The sequence below is a fragment of the Colletotrichum destructivum genome, chromosome 4, assembly GCF_034447905.1.
Source record: "Colletotrichum destructivum chromosome 4, complete sequence".
Lineage (NCBI taxonomy): Eukaryota > Fungi > Ascomycota > Sordariomycetes > Glomerellales > Glomerellaceae > Colletotrichum > Colletotrichum destructivum.
In genome coordinates this window covers 2,326,143-2,347,836 of record NC_085899.1, presented here as the reverse complement: position 1 = coordinate 2,347,836, position 21,694 = coordinate 2,326,143, and the positions used below count along the sequence as shown (strand labels likewise).

Below are 21,694 nucleotides of genomic sequence, written 5' to 3'. Positions count from 1 at the left end.
AGCAGCGGCGCCGCAGCAGAGCAGCCAAAGCGACAACTAGGAGGTAATTACGCTGTCATGCACCTGCTACCATCTCGAGACTCGAGGCCATTCTTTCCAAATTCGCACTCTTTTACTTCCTGTTCCCGTAGGTAGGTTCCGAGTTTTGAATTATGGATACAAGCCACGACACTGCAGTGCTTATCTTCTTCACCTTGGAATATCTTCTCTCAGCGGTACAAAGGTGCCTGCTGCAGTACAATACACTGCAGCACTACCTACCCATACACACGACTCCGACGACATTTGTAAGCGTTCACGTTCCCTTCTTGGTCCTCGTTGCATCACCGTCGCATACCTCCTCCCGCCCGCCTCTCGGGTTTCGGCTTCTTTCTTGTCATCGCAACCCAGCACACATTTCGCCGTCTTTTTCATCTCTTCTCATCAACGAATTCCCGGCACGAGTCGGCACGGATACCATGGCATCGTAGCACAAGTGTGCAGGTACCAAAACACCCTGATGCTGGGCGTGCAGCCGCCTCAAACAAGCCAATGAAGACTGTGAAACAGGCCCGCCCCCGTCTTCCTCGCAGTCTCGCTTTCAACCCCGTCGTCTCCTTCTTCCGCCTCCCCCCCTCCGTCTACTGCATTTACACACTAATTACGGGCGACTCTCTTCCCGGACCACCTTTACCCAGAAATTCCAGGAGTTACATAGACCAGAGACCGGTGTGGCAGTGAGCACAACAACACCCGCACCCACTTGCACTCTCCCTTACCCACCCACAACCACACATCGCGAGCTCACGGTCCGATCCAATCTCATGTCGTCTAGAGTTTTTCTTCCATCTTTTCGCAACTTTGCTCATCTATCCGCCCACTGTCAGCAGTCACACCACTGCAACCGCAACTTTGTCCGTCCAATCCGACCCCGGCACCAACCCATATAGGTGCCCCGGCCCTGGCCAAACTTCCACTCATACACCATCAGGCCCCAACCCGGTTCGGTCTTTGCTGCTTCCATCAGCCTACCTAGTGATACCAAGCATCTGTGAACCGAGAAGAAAAAAAGGAAGAAGAAAAAGCCAAGATGCCCTGACACGAGTCCCGGTGTCCAACGGCGCGCTAGAGGATTCGGCTGATTCTCTTTCCAGCACTGCCATCACATCAACCACTTCCGGGCCAGGTCGCAAAGCCGTGCGGCCATGGCCCGGCGCAGCCCTCCGCGGTCCTCTCATGCCATCATCCCTGGCTCCCCAAGGGATGGGAAGCTTTGAGGTCGGTGAACAGTGGAAAAGAAAGCCTGACGTCTCGACAGCGCTACAGCCCGGCTCGTGCACAGGCCGAGGAAGGAGCATCGGCCTCCTGTCAAGCCCAACCTGATGCTCTAATCCGCCAGACCCGGGCTCCGTCCTGGCCATAAGCGGTAAGCTACGGGGATGAGCATCCGTCCAGTCGACGACGGTGGTAATGATAATGATGCCCCAGGCCAGGAGTCTCCACGCTTCCTCGTACTCTGAACCGCGACAAGAGGGACTGTAAAGCCGTTCAGATGTACTTTGCTGGACAGCACATCATCTACCCGAAAAATATCACATCACCTATGCGAACAAACAGTCGGCCAGGTCTCCAATGGCAAATACACGCGCTCGGAAAACGGGGGTCAATGGACTATGTTCAAGGCCACGGATCGGTGGGACGCCGCCGCCTTTTGCAATATAACGTATCCATCCCAAAGTCTCGCGACTTGTTTCCGATTCCGACCTGGGGAGATGAGATAATCATCTCAACAAAGTCTCACCGACCCGACCTCGTCATGCCCAAGAGGTCTTGGCCGTCCTGTGCCAGCCAGTGTCGTCCGTTCTTGTGCCGTGTGCCGCCCGCGCCGTGGCCTTTTCAGGTCTTGGTACGCCCTTCTCTGTGCATGTTGCCTCGGAGACCCGAAGCCTGGCTTCCGCCTCGTCCTACCCCATCCGAAGCGCGGTGGGAAAACCTCGACTTGCCTGGGGGAGAAAGATGCCGGGAGTTGACGCGCGAGGAGAAACAACCCAAGCCTGGACCAGTCCACGATGAAACAAAACGAACTCTTGGGCGACTAAAAAAAAAAACCCCCATCCGAGTAACAAAAGGAGTCGCGCTAAAATGCTTCCTCAAATTTTCCTGTCGCAAAGCAAAGCCACGAGGTTTGCATCGAGGGATCCGCCACCAGCCCAGGGTTCGCCCGGCCCCGACTTAGACCGCGTCCCAATTCCTCCGTCCCATGACGGACGCGCGCAGATGACGACAGGGAAACCACGGCAAATCACAGAGGCTTGCTGAACCGGGTACTGCGCTCCTGTCGTTCGTGTGACACATGTCACGGCGAACCTCAGACAGAGGAAAGGTGTGGCGCTGTTGCATCATCGGACGATGGAACAGATCGTGTTACAGAACTTGCCCTCCCGCACGTCGATCAGATAAACTCTCTCGTAGCCCGCTTCTCAGGACGGCCTACCTCACCCCATTCCCCACACAACCTTGCATTCTAGATTGGCACCAGGGTCGAGCAGGCTGCTCAGCCTCGTTGTCGCCGCTCTCGCCGCGTTTACTTTGCTTGCTGCTGCTGCTGCTGACCTTCGTAAAGTCCGGTATAGTATCCGGCGTAGTACCAAGACATCAGCAGTTTTTTCAGCCCTTCGTCTTGTACTGCAATGCCCAAAGGCGTCTTGGTTAGTTGCGTGTTCTTCACCTTCTCTCGTCTAGGGAGAGACCGGCTGCCACCGTCGTCCAACACACTCGACGGCTGGGAGCGTTTGCATACCTGTACCTAGGAGGCTTTGTGGGCCCATTGTCGCAGGACCTAGGCCGTTGCCGCCGTGACCCGAGACTGCCTTTGCGATAGGCACGTCGCTGGAGTCATTCTGGACCTGGAGTGAGCAGGGAATACGTTAGCGGAACCGAACCAGATGCATGAGGACAGAGCCAAGCTTTTCTGATCTGCCTGGATTTCCACTGGGGTCGAGGGGTTGTTTTACTTCCGTGCTGTTGCCAGCCACCTCCGTTTTGCTGGCTCCTTCAGTACCGGGCACGATCTCTGGCTGATCGACCGCCTGCAGTTGCGCGTCGAGGGTCCTGCGGCGATCATTACATGTTAGAGATGGCCCTTGGAAGGGGGGTTTTTAAGGTGGTAAAAGTGTAGATAGGGTAGGGCTAGTCGTACTGGGGTTCCGGATTCCCCTGAAGATCGCTATCTTCAAGCCTGCCTCCTTTTGCGTGGATGCTGTGATACTTCTGCCAAGACAATCAGCCACTGCTTCACGAGGGGAACCATCGTCTCCCATGAGACGGCAAGGGACCACTTGCCTTGTACTCGTCCAGGGCCTCGTTCCACGAGTCTATGAGGGCGGAGTCATCCCACATTTCAGCATGCGTCATTTCCATGTCGTTGTCAGCCATGATGCCGAGCTCGAGCCTCTGTGAGAAGCACGTGTCTGAGAAAACCGGAACAATGACAGCGGCGCAGACTCAAGGTCTTGATCTGTTGCAGTTGTTATTGTTGAACAGAATGTCCCTGAGCAAGGATGGCGAGGCTTGCCGAGACCTTCGCGTTGCCAGAACAGGAGTTGGGGAGTAGTACGAGTGTGATGTGCGTAGGCTGTGAGGTTGATATGTATGTTCTGAGCCTTCAGGGCAAGCTGTGAGAAGAGAGGCTATTCCCAGTAACTTTTTGATAGTCCCTTTTGTGTCGGGAGAGAATGAGAATTGCAGTCGACTGAGTTCCTGTATGTGATCTGAGATTTCCAACCCGCTTGCAGGTTCCTTGTTCTGTTTGTTGTGATCTCGGTTTTGGTAAATATGGGATAAAGTCTCTTGAGCCTGGCAGGAACGGCAGAACTTGCTGACTGATAGACTGATCAGAAAAACCTGTGCCGCTGTTGAAAGCTCAAGCCAAAGATGTCTTTGTGAGAAGAGGCAGTTCGTGTCAATCAGCTCCAACCTGGGAGGTGCAGTTCATTCGGCGGAGGTAAGGCAAGCCCTTGTATAAAGTTGATCGCAGCTGGGCTCACAATTAAGGTTAGTGACTTGAGGTGCTGTGGGAGGATGACTTTGGACCTGATGCCCCGCTAAAAAGTCGCTGGCTCTAGCAGATGCAAGGAGCACGTTAGCGGGGGGTTCTGACCTCACCGCCTTGGTATCTGGACGGCAGAATCTGGGAAATTTTAATTTTTTTGGCTTTTGCGACTGTACTCGATCGTGTGGAGACCATTGATTTCCCAGGGACCGTTCAACAGTGCCAGATCGAAATCGCAGAAAATGGCCCCCGAATTGAGAAAAAGAACCAGATGTAAGCCCCGGTCATTATTTATGGTTGTTTTTCCAGTGACTAATTGTTGTCAACAGCGGCTACGGCTTCGGCCGAGAAGCCTGCGGCGAAGAAGACGGCCAAGGTCGAGAAGGTTGAGAAGGTCGAGCCCGAGAAAGTGACCAAGAAGAAGACGACCAAGGTCGAGAAGGTCGAGAAGGCCGAGAAGGCCGAGAAGGTTGAAAAGATCGAGAAGCTCGAGAAGGCACCTAAGCGCAAAGGTATGCATGCTCAATCTGATGTTGCATTTGTGCATTGGCTGACGAAGAATATGTGCAGCACCCGAGGAGGCTCAGGCGTCTCCTGTCGCCGCGAAGAAGCAGAAGCCTGTCAAGGCGAGCGCGAAGTCGAAGAAGTCGAAACCTGAACCCGTCGAGGAGGCCGAGCCCGAGACGACCGAGGCCGCCGAGGAGTCTGTTGTCGCCCTGGACGATGCCGCCGATTCGGACGAGGAGGTTGATGCCGACATCCAAGCTCTCGCCGCCGGCCTCGACTCCGACGCTGAGAAGACGCCGGCCGGCAACGGAACCTTCAAGGAGGGCATGGACGTTGGCAAGGTTCCGAAGCACGCCAAGAAGCAGAAGCAGTTGACGAACGGCAAGAAGGAGGAGCCCGGTATCGTCTTCATCTCGAGACTGCCCCACGGTTTCTACGAGCACGAGCTGAAGGGCTACTTTTCACAATTCGGCCCCATCAACCGCCTGAGACTGGCGCGCAACAAGAAGACGGGCGCCAGCAAGCACTATGCCTTCCTCGAGTTCGCCGAGGAGAGCACGGCCGAGATCGTCTCCAAGACCATGGACAGCTACCTGTTGTTCGGCCACATCCTCAAGGTCAAGACGGTCCCCCGCGACCAGCTGCACGAGGACGTCTGGAAGGGCGCCAACAAGCGCTTCAAGAAGATCCCGTGGTCCAAGATCGCCGCTGGCGAGGTCGCGAAGCCGCGGACCGAGTCGAACTGGACGCACAAGGTGTCCAGGGAGGAGAAGAAGAGGCTGGAGCGCGCCCAGAAGCTCAAGGAGATCGGGTACGAGTTCGAGGCCCCCAAGCTGAAGGAGGCCGTCGCACCGCCCCCGGAGCCGATGGTAGTCGACGCCCCGGAGGAGCCCAAGGCGGTTGAGGCCGCGCCTGTCGAGGAGAAGCCTGTGGAGGAGGCTGCCGCGGAGGAGGAGGAGTCCGCGGAAGCTGAGAAGCCCAAGGCGGCCAAGCCCAAGGCGAAGAAGGGTGGCCGGAGAAAGTCCAAGGCCTAGAGTAGAGGTCTCTAATGATATCCCCTCGTCACGAAGTCTCTCTCTTTCTCTCTGTACCAGGAAACAAGTATTGGTCTGCATAGGGTATTCAACAGGAGTCAAGTAGAATCAAAATACGGATGTGTGTATGTGTATATGTATATATTCAACTAATCAAGCATGATGGTCATAGCATGTACGCACATAGCGAACCCGTCGCACCCATCTGAAATTCATGAGAATTTGGGCAAGCACCGGGATTATAAAAGGCGGGTGTCACTCTACTTCAGCGTCAAAAATGAACAAGTCAATGGGGGGAAATGCGCTTGCTCGAGTGATATTTCAGCGAAGGGGAAAATATGTGAAGAACAAAGAAAGAAAAGAAAAAAATTCCAAACGGAGCCGAAGCCTCTTGAAGTCGCTGGCCGATAAGATAAGAATGACTAAGCTGTCTGTCTGGCCATGGTTTGCGCCAATGGGCGGTAATCGTGTGTTGCGGTCCTGGGGAAGAAGTCGTATTCCTCAGTCAGGTCCATGCAGCTCGTATTAGGATTCTGATGACACCAAAAATATTGGCAGTTTGCCATTCTTAACGGCCACTTCATTGGCTGTCTGTCCCCTTTGGTCAAGCCATATCAAAGTACCAAGATGGCCTCAGTCTGGCAGGGGTGGCTCAATTTGGTCAGTTGACCATCTGCGCCGCTGTTTCACATGGCAGTCCTATGCCCTGGACATAATGGAAGTTGGGGCTGGGGCTGGGGCCATCTGGTGCGTTTCTCTCCTTGGACATAATGGGGATAAGTGCGGTGATAAGTGCTGATTCAAATGACAACCAACACCCATCTTGGGACTGATTCTTTTGTTTCTGCAGTTGAAAAAAAGGCAGTGACCATTATCCTGCAGCATTCACAGCACTCACAAGTCAAGCGCCATGCCCGCTGCATCTTAGCCAACACTTTATCGGTATCAGTGGCTTTTGTGGGTCTCTTTGACCAGTGTGGGGGACTTGGGGGAACCTAGCAGCACCTTCCGCGTGGGAGTGGGAAGTGAACACGCTCGCTAATTTGCGAACCTTAGTAGCTTACGTGGTGTAAGTACATGCAAACACGCCAGGAACACACTGTCGACATCTTGCAATCCTCCCAACAACCCTTGAAAGATTATAGCTTCCTGTCCGCGCCCACCAGCTCCAGAGGGCTCTACACACCTCCCGATGCATCTGAGGAGTCACCATGTCGGCCGCCGCTCCCTCCACTGACCCGGCCCAAAACGCATCTTCAGGTTTGTCGATTGAATTCACCCCCAGAGACAAATGGTGCGATGCAATGTGCTAATGCAGATGGGCACCACCGGCAGGGAAGAAGAAGAACAACAAGAAGAAGAAGAACGCGAACAAGCCCAAAGAACCCGTAGAGACAGATGGCGCTGCTCTCCAGCCTGAGAATGTCGAGGATGGCGATGATGAACCGGAAACCCCGGTACAGGTAACACTCCCTTGCCCCCCTCCCTGCGATTACCACCACATCGAAGGTGTCTAACTGCTGTCGCAGGCCTCGGCACCCATAGAAGAAACCGGCACCGACGAGCCGACGGACAACGACACGACGGCCAATGGCCACACCGAGAGACCGACCAGCAATGGACATGCGAAACCCCCGATAGCGAAGGCTCCAGAAGAGCAGGAAATTAGTTTTGATGCCACAGCAAAGTTGGACGCCTTGACGAAGGAACGAGAGGCGCTGCGCTCGGAGGTTGAGCAGCTGCGCAAGCAACTAGAGACCATCCAGGAGACACACAGCGAGACAGTCACGCAGCTCAAGTCGGAACTGGACGAGACATCGACGGCCAAGGAACAGGCGGAGGAGAGCTACCAGGCCCTCCTCGAGCGTGTCAACCACCTCAAGTCGACGCTTGGCGAGCGACTCAAGCGCGATCGCGCTGAGTTGGAAGAGGCCAAGGAGCGCATCGAGGAACTCGAGTCCCAGAACGAAGAGCTGCAGAATGGCGCACAGGCGTCAGAGGATGAGCTGACCAAGCTCCGGGAAGAGCTCCAGGATACCTCGCGCGAGGCGGCGAGCCTTCGCAGCCGCAGCAACCTGTCACAGCAGAACTGGGTCAAGGAGCGCGAGGAGTTGACGAGGCTCGTGGCCAACCTCAAGGAGGAGGTCGAGACGACGACCAACGCCATGGGCGAGTGGGAAGTCATCGCCATGGAGGAGCGCTCCGTCAAGGAGAGCCTGGTCGAGAAGGTGTCAGAGCTGGAAGAGCAGATCGCCAATCTCCGCGACGGCTACGAGAGCGCCACATCCGAACGAGACCACCAGTCGCAGGTAATCGACAGCCTGCAAAAGGCCCTGCGGGAGATCCAGGACGCCCGCAAGAAGGAGCTGCGGGAGATGGTCGAGACGTCCGAGGAGCAGCTCCAGGCGATGAAGAAGCTCGTGCAAGAAGCGGACTCTAGAGCCACCGAGGCCGAGGCGGCCAAGGAGAACCTCACCAAGGAACTTGAGCGGACTGCGCCATTCGAAAAGGAAGTCAAGGAGAAGAACCTCCTGATCGGCAAGCTACGGCACGAGGCGATTGTGCTCAACGACCACCTGACCAAGGCTCTCCGATACCTGAAGAAGACGAAGCCCGAGGACAATGTTGATAGGTACGATATGATCATCTCCTATTCCCCTGTGTGCGTGAAACCATCAGCAGGCCACTGACACCCTTGCAGACAAGTCGTGACGAACCACCTTCTGCATTTCCTCACCCTCGACCGCTCCGACCCTAAACGCTTCCAGATCCTGCAGGTCATGGCAGGCTACCTCAACTGGACAGACGAGCAGCGCGAGCAGGCTGGCCTCGCGCGGCCGGGCACGTCCAACAACACCCTGCGCCTCCCAGCTTCGCCCTTCCACCGCACACCAAGCACCCCGTCGTTGAGCGCAGAGTTTTTCTCCGAGACGCCGACGTCGGCGAACAAGGAGTCCCTCGCGGACCTGTGGGCCGGCTTCCTCGAGCGCAGCGCCGAGGAGGGGCTAGACCAGGCCGGCGGCGCGTCGCGCGACCGCAAGGATAGCGGCAGCAGCGCAGCGACGGGGCCGATGAGGTCCGAGACCCGGGGCGGCGGATAGTGGAGGTCGTCGTGGTATGGGCCGTCGTCGAGCCAGTGAGGTCGCTTGTCCTCGGAAGGAGAAGGGCTTTGAGTTTGGTGGTCCCAGTGGTTGGGGTGGGGGAACAGAGCTCCAGAGAGATGTTGGGTATACCAGGGCTCCTATCGATCTCTGCAGACACACAACGTAAGACACGCACACACACACACTCGAGAAGAAATATGTTTATATAAAAACCTTGGCGTTGGTGAGAGCGCACGAGCGGAAATGGGGCATCCACGGGGCGGGTATCCAGGCGAGAGGATCGGAGGGGCGTCGTCAAAGCATTGTTCTTCTCGTCGTTTTCCTCCCTCTTTCGCTCGTGGAACGGGAAGGAAGAAGCCCACTGCCCCCCCCCCCCCCCCCTCTCCTTTCCTTGCCAGGATTAAGGGAGAGAGGGATGCATGGATGGATAGAAGGATGGATGAATGGAAAGGGCATGATGACCTGGGGATCCGGATGGCAATGGGAGGAGGGAAGGGAAATACTTGTAGCAGATTACCTAGCCCTAGAGGCGTATTAAAGCAAACCTCGTTTCTCTTCCGGATCGGGCAATATATACCTACTACACTAGAGGGCATGTCTCCTTGGATGGTGTATGCACGCATACGCACACTCACTCACAGACAGTGAACTGATGCGGACTCTTATCTTTTAAGGTGTTTGAAATAGTATCTGAATCTCTACTGCATACGCTTATGGTTTCCCATCCGGACCGTCCTTCTCCTAAAACTGGGCCACCTCGTCCGGCTGCCTAAAGATCGACTCGGCGTACGTGTCGGCCTCGGCAGTGATGCGTCGCATGTCGATGCGGCCCTCGAGCGCGTTGTTGACGCTCTCGACCACCTCCCTCTCCTCCATGGTCTCGCGCATCACCTGGCCCTCGCGCAACCAGTAGGCCTGGCTGCGGGCGCGCAGCTCCTCGTCCCGGAGGGCTGTGTTCTTGACGATGCCGAGGGCGTTGAGCTTGTTCCGGACCATGGCCAGCGCGCGGTTGCTCGCCTCGATGCGCTCGGCGTCCGAGGGCGGCTGCACGAAGGCGCGGCGCGTGCCGCTGAGGAACAGCAGGGCGCCGACGCCGGCGTCAAGGACGGCGAGGCCGACGAGGCGCAGGGCGCGGGCCTTCCAGTAGAAGAAGTCGAGGTCCTGGAGGCGCAGGGCGGCCGAGTTGGCCGAGTAGTCGTAGGCGTTCACCAAACTAGCATCGGCGACAGCGAGGGCGGCGGCGGCGATGGTGGCATGGGGACGCCAGCGGGCGGCGTCACGGCCGGTGAGGGCCGGTGAGGTGACGGCGGCGAGGACGACGAGGTTGAGGATGTGCGGTAGGATGATAGCGGGAAGGGCGTAGTAGAAGAAGGACTTTGGGTCGTCGGACTTGCAGAAGGGGCAGTCGGCGAGGGCGTCCGGGCCGAGTTGGAGGTAAAGGAGGCGGGACTCGAGGTTGACGAAGCGGGCGCGGAGGCGTTCGTCGGCGGCCGACAGCAGGCCGTCTGGGCGCAGGGAGGCGAGGCGGGTGAAGAGCACGTCGACGGGGATCTGCAGGCGCGACTGGGTCAGGGCGAAGACGTTCTCGGGTGCCAACGGCGGCATGGACTTGGCGAGGTAGACGATGACGACGCCCGCCAGGACGGCGAGGGCGCGGGCCACGCCGGCCGGAGGAGGGACGGGCTCGCCGCTATAGCGGGAGGCGTTGCGAATCGACTTGTAGGCGGAGATGGCCTTTGGGAGGAGAATTGGGCCGAAGACGAGGAGGAGGGAGCGGACTCTGGTGCGGGCGGGCTCTCATTAGCTTCTAAGACTGTCCGTGTGTTTGTGTGTGTATGTGTGTGTATGTGTGTGTGTGTGTTTATACGTTCGTGTCGTATTTCGTCGGTGGTGATGCTAGAGTTCGGGCAATGATGTAGTTGGGGTAACGAGGGAGGGGCGGGATAGCATGTGGCTAACTACTTACTCTGCCCAGCCAAAGGCCATGATGGGCGACGACGACGATGACGATTACGGTCGTGGAGAAATGAGTTGTTCAATGGTTGGTTGAGGGTTGAGCGTTAAGTTTCGTGAGGAAAGCTCTCACGTTCGTTGTCTGCGAGCTGAGTGTCCTTTTCTTTTCCCCGGGTGGTCATCACGAAAAGCTAATCTAGACCATCAAGCTCGAGGACACGATGCAGGGCAGCGGATCAAAGATGGGTTGAGTTCCCGCCAAGGTCAACCGGGCTTACCTAATGTGAGATTTCTCAGGACGACAGAAGTTAGAAGCTGTTTCCGGAGCAGGGGTATGCTGACCCCCCGTTTGGGGTGACGGCACGATGATGTAGCGCCCTGCAGGTACCGGGGAGGGAAGCTCTGTCTCTCTTCGACCCTAGGTAGGTACTTTGCAAGGTTTGTTTGCGTCGACATCGTAGACCAGCCATATTGGAGAGCATCACGAGTTTTCGCGTTGGCACACCGCGTGGAGCATAAGGATTAGGAATTATGCTACTCTCCTATAACGTACAACCAAGCCAGTCATCTGAATCGTCGCTGCTTGTAATGCTCTTCTGATGCCCTTTCTCCTCCTCTCTTTCTTACCGAGAGGCCATCAAACCCCGCTTTTTTTTGCCCGTCGCAGCTCCGAGTTTGTCGTGACCGGTGCCATGTTTCCACTCCGAAACCCGCGAAATAAAGTACTTTTTGGTTTTGGTATCCCAGACGCCGCCGTATGAGTGATGAAAAACTGAAAAGAAGAAAACGAAAAGAAACCCCCCCCCCCCCCCCATCCGTACGAAGGGAAGAGAAACTCCCAAAGAAACATCCACTAAGCAAAACAATGCTGATGTGTTGGCCGTCGCTTTTTTGGCCGATGCGTCATGAAATGCTTTCCCCTCCAAAAACAAAGAACAAAACAAAAACCAACGGGAAAAGACCCATTGGCTATGGATGCGGTCGCTGGCATGCAATCATAGCTTGCGTCCAAACATAAAGGACCCGTACATGCCGCCGACCTCGGCGCGCGCGACAGGGATCTTGCGCATGCCCCAATTGTCGGCGCCCATCTTCCACCATCGGTAGCCGCGGTCCTGGTCCTTGCGATGGTCCTGCAGTCGGACCATCCAGCATCGGCTTCCGATCTCCTGCAGGGACCAGCCGATGCGCTCCAGCGTCCTGTTCCGAGACAGACTCTTGAACGACTGCTCCGAGATCTCCACCACCTCGAGCGGCACCGAGCTCGGTCTTAACAGCGAGTTTCGGCTCGAAAAAAGGTCGACAATGTCCAGCTCATTGCCCCAGAGGTCCGACAGGTCGAGGTACCGCAGCGTGTGGGGCTCTTCCTGCTTCTTCTCGTCCGCCGGCTCGAGCAGCTTGGCCGCGGCATTGACATCCATGTTGCGCCCGACGGCGAGCTCCTCGAGGGACTTAGTCAGTGGCCGTAGCAGCTCAATGTGCGCATCGTCCATGCGGCTCCCCTTAAGGCTCAGGGACTTAAGCGTCTTGGGCAGCACAGGAATGAGCTGCGAGACGTCCTCCACGTCCAGGAGCTGGTGGCTCCGGGCATCGGTGGCCACGCTGAGGTAGACAAGATTCCTCACCGCCGGGTGGGTCGCGAGGAAGTCGATGACATTAGGCGCCGTGAGCAGCGTACACTTGGCAATGTTCAAGTGGGTAATCTTGGCCGTCTTCGGAATCGACTGCAGCGCTCGGTCCGTGATCTTTGTCTGGGCAAGGTCCAGATGCGTGACGTTGGCTAGGCGCGGCAGAACCTCCTCGAACAGCGCCGACGGCAGCGTCAGGCACTTGTGGAACGACAGCCGCGTGATCGAGAGCGTCTGGGGCCAAGCCGTGTCGACCAGGGATGCAAATGAGTTCTTGAAAGCGGGCGACGTGCACCCTGCAAAGTCCAGCGCCTGTAATCGGGGCATGTCGAAGAAGAGCTTCTGCAGCACCTCGGCACCGAGATCGTCATCGATATGCTCCATGGCCAGGAACTCCTGGAGGTGGGGCGTCAGCTCGAGGCATTGCACCAGCGTCTCCGCCGTCAGGTTCCGGGTGCCCTTGCGCTCGCTGGCAGACTCGAACAGCGTCGCGTTGTTGAAGTGGCTGAAGTCGATGCGCCGTACAATTGTGCCTAGCGCAGGGTGGGTCGTGATGTTTGAGAGAAACTTGCGGAAGATTCTCGAGTGAGGAATGGTAATGTGCTTGTACAGCGTGTTCAGGGTCGCAGCGTGGATCGACCTTGAAGTCAACAGCAGAGACATCAGGTCGACATTGCGGCGCGCAGTACCGTACGGCGGGGGAATATCGAGAACGAGGAGCTCGATAATGGATCCTGGGGCCATGTTAGCCACGCGATGTCTTTGAACCAACACAACGACAGCCATCTACTCACCGAGCATCTCGAGGGGCAGTCGTTCCATGGGCGCGCGGCCGTTGCTGAACTTGTTGTTGCCTTGGGAAGGCGCCGGCGGGGTGCTCCATGCCATGTGCAGAGCTTGGAGATCGCTGAAGCTCCTGCTCGCCGTCTTGCCCTTGACGTTGATCTGCTTCCAGCCTTTGAAGCTTGAGGCAGGATACCAGCCGCCATGGAGTCTGCTGCTGGGCAGGGTGACGGGGGGCATAAACTGGACTTCGCCCATCTCGAGGGAAGGGGAGGCGACCGGAGAGGGCGAGGCGGAAGAGTCGTCGAACACGGCTGAGGTTACTTTCTGGGCGTAGGATGAGACCTTGGAAGAGGTAAAGGTCTGGGCTAGGTCGGAGTCGTTCTCGCGGATGGAAGAGAAGGACGACCTGCCATTCTTTTCTGGGGTCGCAGGTCGGTGCGGCTCCGGGCTGTCCATTTTGTATTTCGTCTGTGTCTGAGAGATGTTGTGGCCTGTCGGAGGAGCGCCTGGGGGGGTGTGGTCCTGGGACGAGGTATGCGGTTGAAGAGGAGGTCGCGGAGCTGCCATGGCGGCGGGAACTTTACTTTGGCCTGGAGGGTCCGCGAGTCGTTGCGCTCGTTGTTTCAATTGTTTGCACAACACACCACCAAATGCACACACACCGGGAAGGAGGGGGGTGGTTTTTTCTTTCTTTTCGTCTTCCCCTTCTCGCTTTCTTCTCTTCGCTTTCCTAGCTTGTCCTGCGCTGGACGGGGCTCGGGAGAGCAAGGCGTAAGGGTAAATGCCAGGTGGTACTCGAAAGGCAAGAGTACAAAATCTGCGTGAGCTACAATGAGAGGCAGAGAAAAAAAACACACACCCAAGGCCAGGGGGCAGAGACTGTCAAGAGGGCAAAGCCAGAAGGACCTTTTCTATTAGTCAAAGATCGGGGCTTTTAGGTAAGAGGAAGCTGTGGTGATGCGGGGAAGATGGTGTTCAAGTGGTCCAACCTCAACCGACTGTAAGGTTACTAGACCGAGATCAGGAACCTGGGGAAATAGTAGTTTGGGAACGGGGGGGAGGGAGAGGGAAGAGTGACTGGGGAAGGGGGTGCGTGGCACAAGACAAGACGTGCTCTGCGCAATTGTTGAGGTGATGTGGTTGTTGTACTGTATAGGTAGGTGTAGGAGGAGGGTGGGAGAGCGAGAGACGATGTATATGGACCGGGCGTGAGATTCGAGAGACCAGGGGCGAAAGTGGACGGATCGCGACTGGGTTGGGTTGTTGGCGGCGGCGGCAGTGGTGACTGACTGGGCGTGGATCTTCAAGAGGCAGTTGCAGTTGTGGACGTCTCGTCATGCGGAGGAGTGGCTTGTAACTGGCGTTAGTAGTCAGGCGTGTGTGAGCGGCCCGCATATTAATATAGCAGGTCGAAGAGGTAAAGGGTTGCTCTTGGCCAAAAATTGGGTAATGGAAACAAAGGAATGGAGACTCGCCGCGTCACATGAACATCCGGAGCTTCATTCAGATGGAGGCGGAGCCTTGTCCATGTGTGCATACATACAGGACTACTATGTACAGACCAGACCACGACGACGCATCAGGTGACAAGCTTCGGGGGCCAGGTCCAGGGACAATCACCGTGTTGGCGAGCCGCGACAGGACACACACGAAAGCAATCCAGCAACCAACCATTGGACGGGTATTTGGTAATGAGAATGTCATGGGGGGTGGTGGTGGTGGTGCCGAGTTAAGCCAGTGGGCGGCGAGCACAAAAAAAAGAAGAAGCAGCATAGCATCATTGCTTGAGGTTTGCTCAATGATTGAACGAATGATGCGCAGGATGTGTCAAGGAATGGCCATCTTCCGCCGCCGCCGCCGCCGCTCGTCCAACGTTTCCCCGGACAGGCCGTTTGTCTGTCCGAATGCAGCCATACATCATCCCCAATTTGGGGCAGAGCCATACCTCAGCAACAGGGAAACGTCAGGCAACTCAAGCCAGGTGCAGATGAGGATGACGGGCGGCCAAAGCGAAATGCTGGACATAGTACAACGCGAATGCCAGAGCGATGCCAAGGAAATAAGAGGTGTGCGGCTGGGCAGGGCCCGTTGGAACGGATGGGTTGCTTGTCGAGAAAGAACGGGGAACCTAGGCCCCGAGGCCAGGTCTAAGGGATCATGGTCTCATGGATTCTGGAATCCGTGCTGCAGCCAGGACGATCTCCAGTCCCGCCGGCAGAGAATGAACGAGAAACCCGGTGACAGCGCAGCGCGGGGGCCGTTGGTTGCGCTGAGCTGGGCGCTCGACAGGTTTGCGTTGGTGTCGGAAAAGCTTGGCTTTGAGAAAGGTGATCAGATGAGGCGAAGAAGTGCGGTTCAGAAACGTAATGGATACAAGCGAGGACTAATGGAAACTTAGGAAAACTTTTCGTAGCATGGCGCCGAGACCTTTTTTCCCTCCCCTCCCCGGTGTCCATCTTTCAGAGTACGATGTATCCGTCCAGGCGTCAGCGATGGAATCTCTGAGACGGGCATTACCTAAGCGTAAAGGGGTACATATCGCAATGTATCCTTCGCACCGCCCAACAATACCGTTTCCATCAACCACGTTCTGAGGAGCCTCCGTACTTGCATATGAATACAAAGTAAATCGACCTGCCGCCGCATATTCGTGTTCAGACCTTCGGATCGTCGACGACAAGTCATCGGTCTCCAGCATACGATGTAATTTCCTTCCACACAGTCCCTCAAACGCACCACCACATAACCTAGTCACACATCCGCACGCATACTTACACCGACACGTCCGCCATGGGGCATCTCCTCGGCTCGGCGTTGGCATTTGCCTAGACCCCTCATCTTAAACACCGAGCCACTGATTGAATGTTGCGACAACGCTCATGATTGCCAGCCCGACGAGCCCGGCACCATACCCGACACGTCCGTTTCCCGGTCGTCGGACGGGCCGCCCGACGTGATTAATTTGACCACGATGGCGAGATGCTGCTGACGCCGTGTGGTTCCGGACATAATATAGACAGACCGCGCAGTGCTTGGGAAAACAAGGGGAAGAGACGATGGCATGCTTGGCATCCAAGCCCGTCCGTCACGACCGGAGCTGCGGGATCCAGCCACCCCATCTTTCAGTCATCCGACCTTCTGTTGAACGAAGCGAGAGTAGCAAGTCGGGCTGTGCGCAGACGACACGACACGACGTCCAGGCGGCCTGGCCTGTGTCTGAGGCGGCAACGAAGGGTTCCGAGCTGCTAGACCAGGTCGACTGACCCGTCTGCTGGGAGGTGCTCCCGGCGCAGAGCGAGCCAATCCGACGTGCCGTCCACGTAATTGGAAAGGGAGAAGAAACAGAAAAGGGTACCGAGTCGGTCGAGAGTCATGGCCCTGCTCCAAGCTGTATTCGTAGGTACTTCTCTCTGTTGTTCTCATGCGACTTGGTACAGTGCAGGTTCGAACCCTCATAGCTCTAAGATGCATATGCAGCCATGCAGCTGCGAAAAGCCCGAACAACCCTCGCGCAGACTCGACAACCGCATTGAGACGACTTTGCCTCTTGTGCTACTGCTCGCTGCAGTCGCGGACCTTGCACCAAAAGGCACAGAATACGGTACGCAGGCAAGAGCGAACGAACGAACGGGAAGATCCTAGCACCCGTGGCCCCCTGGCGGATCTCCGGTTGGGTGGATTTGAGTCCAGGGAGAAACCTGCACTTTGATGGGCCACGCGCGTGGTGTTGCCCCAGATTATCCACCTTGAGAAAGAAAAAAAATCAAACGGGAGAAGGAAAAAACTAGAAAGAAGATTAGAAATTGTGATGGACCGAGGCCAGCCGCCTTGTGCCGCCCCATCGGCGTCGCGCCTAGTTTCCCTAGCCAGCCTCTGCCACACTTCATTCGTACGTTCCCAATTCTAGCGCAGGCAAACGATGCACAGGTTGATGACGGCTCTCCAACATGTCCCAGGGGGGGCGTATCAACCGCGCGCATCGTCGTTCCGGGCTGGGTGGTGTTGCTGAAAGCCGAGCAGCGTCTCGCGAGACTCAAACACGCATGTCCAAACGCCGACATACCCGTCCTGCCGTAGTAGTCATTAGCTGAGAAATGTCCCCATCAATGCCCCTGATGGCGCCATGTCCACAATCACGTCCGCCAGACACCCCTCCCTCCTTGCCTGTGTGTCTCGTGACCTGCCCGACCCGTCATGGTCCCTTGTGTTTAGTCATAGAAACAGCCGTCGACGCCGTCGCCCCTTCCTTCCTCAAGGTCACGAGCCCATCAAATCCCCGACGAATTGACCGGCCAAATCTCGTGTAAGACTTTTCTCCCCCCCTGACGACTCTCCCGCCCCCCCTTCATTAGCACGAACGAATGTGCCTGGCCTAGGTTCCGTCACACTCGCGTTCCTGGTGCATGTCTCGCCCAATTCCTACGGCAAAGGAAATCGAGCGGTGACTTCCTCCTCTTTCCTTGGCGAATACGACAACAGCAAATGTGCCTAGTCAGCCAATCTGAGAGACCTCGGGTTTGTCCCACCATCACTACAAAAAAAAGAAGAAGAAAAGAAGAAAAAAAGGAAGTGACAGCACATAACCTCTGTCCCATCCCTACCCCCCTTCCCTGTCCAACCACTCACGACCCGTCAAACTTACCCCGGATTTTCCCCTCAAAAAAAGGTCCCAAAACGGCCCAGCCCAGTCCAGTTCTCCTGGTTACGGCCCCCATTCCAAACTCGGATAGGAAAGCAACACACACCTCTGATCACCGTGACCACGGATACCCAACCCAGTTACAGGCCACGCATAACGAGCGGCTCAATCGCGCACGCCACCCCCCTCTTTCCACCTAGTAACGTGATAGTCTACCAGGACCATAAGAGGCAAAGGCTGGGGACATTAGGGGGGAAACTCTGACTACATATCTTTACCCCGGAAAATCTTACCATAGCTGTCTAGCTCGGCTTGTTGGAAGAGTTGAAGCTGAAACCCTTCCCTTGTACGGATGCCCCTTTAAAGCACAACGACTCTGGCGACTTGCTAATAATTCCTCACCGTTTTGTCCAAGTCTTCTCTGACTACATACTGTTGAATCCCCAGGGGGGGGGTAAGGCCACGGCGAGCCAACATCATGTCCAAAGTACCAGAGCCAGCGGAGCTCAAACCCCCCTCGTTCCCTCTCTCTCCGTGGCCACCCACCCCATCCTGTTCACCGCCAGGCATAGAGACGTTCGAGAAACATCGGAAACTCTTCTTCCCTCCACTTGCTCCTCAGGAGCTTCAGCTCCGTTGGCCGGCACAGCTTCCGCGGGAGTCACCAACAGTTGAAACCCGCCAGGCCCAAGCACCGGGGAAGCACGGCATAAACCACAAGCGGAAACCATCCGATTGAGTAGAAGAGGGAAAGAGAGAGATAAATCAAGGGAAGAAGGGGAGATTCGATTTCCCATTTCCGCGGGGGCATAATAGCATGCGATTCTTCATTCAGTGGAAACATTCGTGCTGCTTGAGCTCCAGCTCCCGATTAGATGCCACTCTATCCCGATTAGGGACACGGAAAAGAGAAAACCAAAAGAGGTGGTCAGACAATACTCGTGCCTCGGCCACGAGAAAAGACCCCTTTCACATAACGGGCCCAGATCGCCATCGTCACCGCCCACCCACCCAGCTGAACCCTTCACCAAACACCACACGCCCTCTGCCATCCCGGCAGTATGTACTGTTACTCCATTTGCCAAGGGGGCAGCCGAGGGGTATGTACTGTTGCCCCCCCTCCCTTGTCGATTGGCTTCGCCATCCCGATGCTTGCAAGGTGTCCAGAGTCGACACACCCGAGTTGCGTCTACCGCCATACCAAAGAGCTAAATGAAATCAACACCGTGTAATGTGTGGGATATTCCCATGAGCGAAAGAACGTCCGCGTCCGTCGCCATCCCTTGACGCCACTTGCGTGTGGGCTCGGCCCATCCCTACTCAGTACGGAGGCGCTCGTTGCTTGCGCATATTCAGGGAGTCCGGCAGCACGTTGTACTTGCTCAGCTTCTTTCCTTGCTTCGAGAGACGTTGCAGACACTCTTCGCAGTACCATTTCGCTGCGTCGACAGTTAGCCTCTATCCTTCGGCATTGATTTGGCATCAAACTTACAGCTGCCCTTGGGGGCTACCTTGAGACCCACGCAGTTAAGGTGGAACCATTCCCGCTCGCAGTTGTTCGCATCACAAGCTACCATCTCGCCGTAGCTTACGCTAGTGCAGTAGCAATACGTTGGCTCGTCCTCCGTGTAGTCGTAGCGTTTGCTGGCATGTATCTCCGCCTCTTCGATATCCTCACTGTCCTCGGTTTGGTCCGCCGTCTTGGTGGCCTTGCCAGTTGTGACTGCATTGCTCTTCTTCCGCTTGCTCGTGTTGTTGCTATCTGTATTGCGGGCCGACTTGGGTCTTGCTGCCTCCTGGAATGTCGCCATCGCAGGTGTCGACGGCTTACTGGCGCGTCCGCTTTTCGTCACCGTGGCGGCGGTGATTGTCTGGTGCACCGGTGGAGGTTCTACAGGTGTCTCGATTTCCTCGGGCTTCGGTGTTTCCTTCTTCTGCTTCGCCGCGGGTATGCTTGGCTTGGCGATCATCTCGATCGGCTCAGGCTCTTGTTTCGGGGGCTCCAGTGCAGGCGGCACCGAAAGCTCCTCGACAACAGGCTTCGTCTCGACGGTAGGCTTTGGCAACGTCGCCGACGGGGCGACCTCGGGCATCGGCGGTGGTACGATTCCGTTCGGCTTGGCCGACGCAGACGACGGCGGTCGAGACTGCTTTCCACCCTCCACCGCCGCTTGAGTTGTACTTTGCTTGGCCCGTGAAGAAGTGGGAGGCTTGGGAGCAGGGGGCACCGGGGTGACAGTTGGCGCTGGAGAGCCTCGAGGTAATATAGGGTCGGGAAAGGTACTCATGACGGGAGATGAAGCAACCGAGGGAGACATGCCGGTGGCTCCGTTTTTGCTGTTGAAACGCAGGTCAGCATATAACCGCAAACAATATCAGACAAACACTTGAGGGGAACACGTACCTTTTCTTGGCCTGGCCAGTACCAGTCGGGAGGGCCTTTCGCTTCTTCGGGCCGCCTTCTGGTGCCGGAGTCTCTCTGGGGCTTGTGGTTTTCGCCTTTGACGCAGTGGCTCCGAAGACGGCACTCATAGCCCGCTCCGTCGCATTGTTTCCGCTAGGCGTCTTCTCGACCTTGCGTCTCTTGGGCTGCGGCGCCGCTCCATTCGTGGTGCCATTTGTCGAGATGCCCAAGCCCACGTTGGCGGCGGGTTCGGCTGCCTTGCGCGCCTTACTGCTTCCGTGACCCTTCTTGCCCGGTTCTGCCTTGCCGCGGCCTTCGGCCTCGTCAAAGTCCGATTCTTGAGGTGCAGTCTTCTGACTCTTCTTCGCTTGAACAGCCTGCTTGCGCGATTCGCTTCGGGCGGCGGCCTCCTCTGCCAACTGCTGGGCAGCAGCAGAGATGGCAGCAGCGCCCTCACGCCGTGAGCGCTCAGTGTGTGCCGCCTTGGTGGCGGCTCTGTTCTCGGGGTAGGCCCAGTGTGTGGTGCTCCCCCACTTCGCTTCGTCGCTGAATTCGGTCTCGACGTGCGGCCAGACGTCGTCAATCCGAGCGAGCTGTTTTTGGAGAGCATCATTCGCAGTAGAGATGACATGGTTCTTCTCCTCTAACGATCCAAGCATCTCCTGGATCTTGTACGCTGTCTGTCGAAACAGCTGTCTCCGTGGGTAGGTGCTGGGGTCGTAAATCGACGTCGTGTAGGAACCGTCGGTCGAGGGAGCAGGAGGTACCGGGCCGCCAGGAGGAGCTCCGCTGGAGCTGTTCTGCGCACTCATCGGCGCTGACGCGGGCGCGACACTGCTGGATGCATCGTTCGCCGGTCGGGGCTGGGGAGGGGGAGCGTTCATGGCAGTGTCGACGAGCTTGAAAAGCGCATCTTCGGGGGCGAAGATTTTGGCATCGACCTCTTTCAGCAAGGTGAAGTGTCGGACGAGCTCTTTCGGGAGAGCGGCAATGGCATCGGAGAAGTAGGTAATCGCAGGGTAGATGTCGATGGGCTGGTCGGAAGCAGTGCCGCCAGCAAGAGAGTCGCGCCCGTTGGCCGATCCGCGGAGGCCAGACGAGACGCGCGGGGGGTTGGTACGAGTCTGGCGAACCGGCTGCGATCTCCTGCTGCTCGACGAAGCGTCCCCTGACGCTGCTTTAGCTGACTTCATTGCGGCTTCAAGCGGTGCGTCGCGCGGGAGTTGCGAGGCCGTGGGAGTGAAAGCAAGGGCCTGACGCCGCCACGAGATGCTGGAAGTAGGCGTCGTGGACTGGACAGGCGAAATCTGGAGACGTCTGGTCCAGCAGATGGACGAGATTCACACAATGTAAAAAGGTTGCTGGAATAAACTTAGGGCATTCTGATCGTTTATGGCAAGGTAAACTGGGAGGTGCAGAATGACAGGCGTGGAGGAGGGGAGTGCGCGAGGAAAATCAAGAGCGAACGCCTCGGGATATTCCATCATCCATCCGACGCACATTTGGGGGACCTTCAGTGCATCTACCGCGGGCGGAGGAAGGCCGGCTGGGTGAGCGACCCCGTCCGTTCACTTAGCGAGTCGTTCAGGCCTGAGGCTCCAGTGAGCTC

At 56.9% G+C, this 21,694-nt stretch overlaps 8 protein-coding genes across 8 annotated transcripts; 4 read left to right on the top strand and 4 right to left on the bottom strand.

The window, feature by feature from the left end:
• Positions 1 to 2,088: 2,088 nt before the first annotated feature.
• Positions 2,089 to 3,414, bottom strand: CDEST_06601 (Putative survival motor neuron protein oligomerization; the record flags this gene model as incomplete). Its single annotated transcript, XM_062922760.1, has 5 exons — positions 2,089 to 2,411; positions 2,474 to 2,664; positions 2,780 to 2,885; positions 2,922 to 3,090; positions 3,278 to 3,414. 4 exons carry the CDS (start codon positions 3,412 to 3,414, stop codon positions 2,564 to 2,566), a joined length of 513 nt encoding a protein of 170 aa, XP_062778811.1. The 3' UTR covers positions 2,089 to 2,411; positions 2,474 to 2,563.
• Positions 3,415 to 4,200: 786 nt separating this feature from the next.
• CDEST_06600 (Putative RNA recognition motif domain, nucleotide-binding alpha-beta plait domain superfamily) lies at positions 4,201 to 5,968 on the top strand. The gene is made up of 3 exons (XM_062922759.1): positions 4,201 to 4,303; positions 4,360 to 4,542; positions 4,601 to 5,968. The coding sequence occupies exons 1-3, from the start codon at positions 4,273 to 4,275 to the stop codon at positions 5,569 to 5,571; spliced, it is 1,185 nt and encodes a 394-aa protein (XP_062778810.1). The 5' UTR covers positions 4,201 to 4,272; the 3' UTR covers positions 5,572 to 5,968.
• Positions 5,969 to 6,673: 705 nt separating this feature from the next.
• Positions 6,674 to 9,414, top strand: CDEST_06599 (Putative GRIP domain-containing protein). Its single transcript, XM_062922758.1, has 4 exons — positions 6,674 to 6,831; positions 6,907 to 7,034; positions 7,101 to 8,203; positions 8,273 to 9,414. The coding sequence occupies exons 1-4, from the start codon at positions 6,783 to 6,785 to the stop codon at positions 8,670 to 8,672; spliced, it is 1,680 nt and encodes a 559-aa protein (XP_062778809.1). The 5' UTR covers positions 6,674 to 6,782; the 3' UTR covers positions 8,673 to 9,414.
• A 1-nt stretch (position 9,415) lies between these two features.
• Positions 9,416 to 10,841, bottom strand: CDEST_06598 (uncharacterized protein). The gene is made up of 2 exons (XM_062922757.1): positions 10,642 to 10,841; positions 9,416 to 10,455 (listed from the first exon to the last, which is right to left on the bottom strand). The coding sequence occupies exons 1-2, from the start codon at positions 10,659 to 10,661 to the stop codon at positions 9,417 to 9,419; spliced, it is 1,059 nt and encodes a 352-aa protein (XP_062778808.1). The 5' UTR covers positions 10,662 to 10,841; the 3' UTR covers position 9,416.
• Positions 10,842 to 11,423: 582 nt separating this feature from the next.
• CDEST_06597 (Putative leucine-rich repeat domain superfamily) lies at positions 11,424 to 14,472 on the bottom strand. Its single transcript, XM_062922756.1, has 2 exons — positions 13,051 to 14,472; positions 11,424 to 12,990 (listed from the first exon to the last, which is right to left on the bottom strand). The coding sequence occupies exons 1-2, from the start codon at positions 13,607 to 13,609 to the stop codon at positions 11,624 to 11,626; spliced, it is 1,926 nt and encodes a 641-aa protein (XP_062778807.1). The 5' UTR covers positions 13,610 to 14,472; the 3' UTR covers positions 11,424 to 11,623.
• A 404-nt stretch (positions 14,473 to 14,876) lies between these two features.
• Positions 14,877 to 15,440, top strand: CDEST_06596 (uncharacterized protein; the record flags this gene model as incomplete). The annotated part of the gene is made up of 1 exon (XM_062922755.1): positions 14,877 to 15,440. One exon carries the CDS (start codon positions 14,877 to 14,879, stop codon positions 15,438 to 15,440), a length of 564 nt encoding a protein of 187 aa, XP_062778806.1.
• Positions 15,441 to 15,467: 27 nt separating this feature from the next.
• Positions 15,468 to 18,369, top strand: CDEST_06595 (uncharacterized protein). The gene is made up of 3 exons (XM_062922754.1): positions 15,468 to 16,438; positions 16,501 to 17,345; positions 17,395 to 18,369. The coding sequence occupies exons 2-3, from the start codon at positions 17,137 to 17,139 to the stop codon at positions 17,879 to 17,881; spliced, it is 696 nt and encodes a 231-aa protein (XP_062778805.1). The 5' UTR covers positions 15,468 to 16,438; positions 16,501 to 17,136; the 3' UTR covers positions 17,882 to 18,369.
• A 1-nt stretch (position 18,370) lies between these two features.
• Positions 18,371 to 21,602, bottom strand: CDEST_06594 (Putative inhibitor of growth histone-binding protein). Its single transcript, XM_062922753.1, has 3 exons — positions 20,086 to 21,602; positions 19,174 to 20,018; positions 18,371 to 19,120 (listed from the first exon to the last, which is right to left on the bottom strand). The coding sequence occupies exons 1-3, from the start codon at positions 21,276 to 21,278 to the stop codon at positions 19,002 to 19,004; spliced, it is 2,157 nt and encodes a 718-aa protein (XP_062778804.1). The 5' UTR covers positions 21,279 to 21,602; the 3' UTR covers positions 18,371 to 19,001.
• Positions 21,603 to 21,694: the final 92 nt, after the last annotated feature.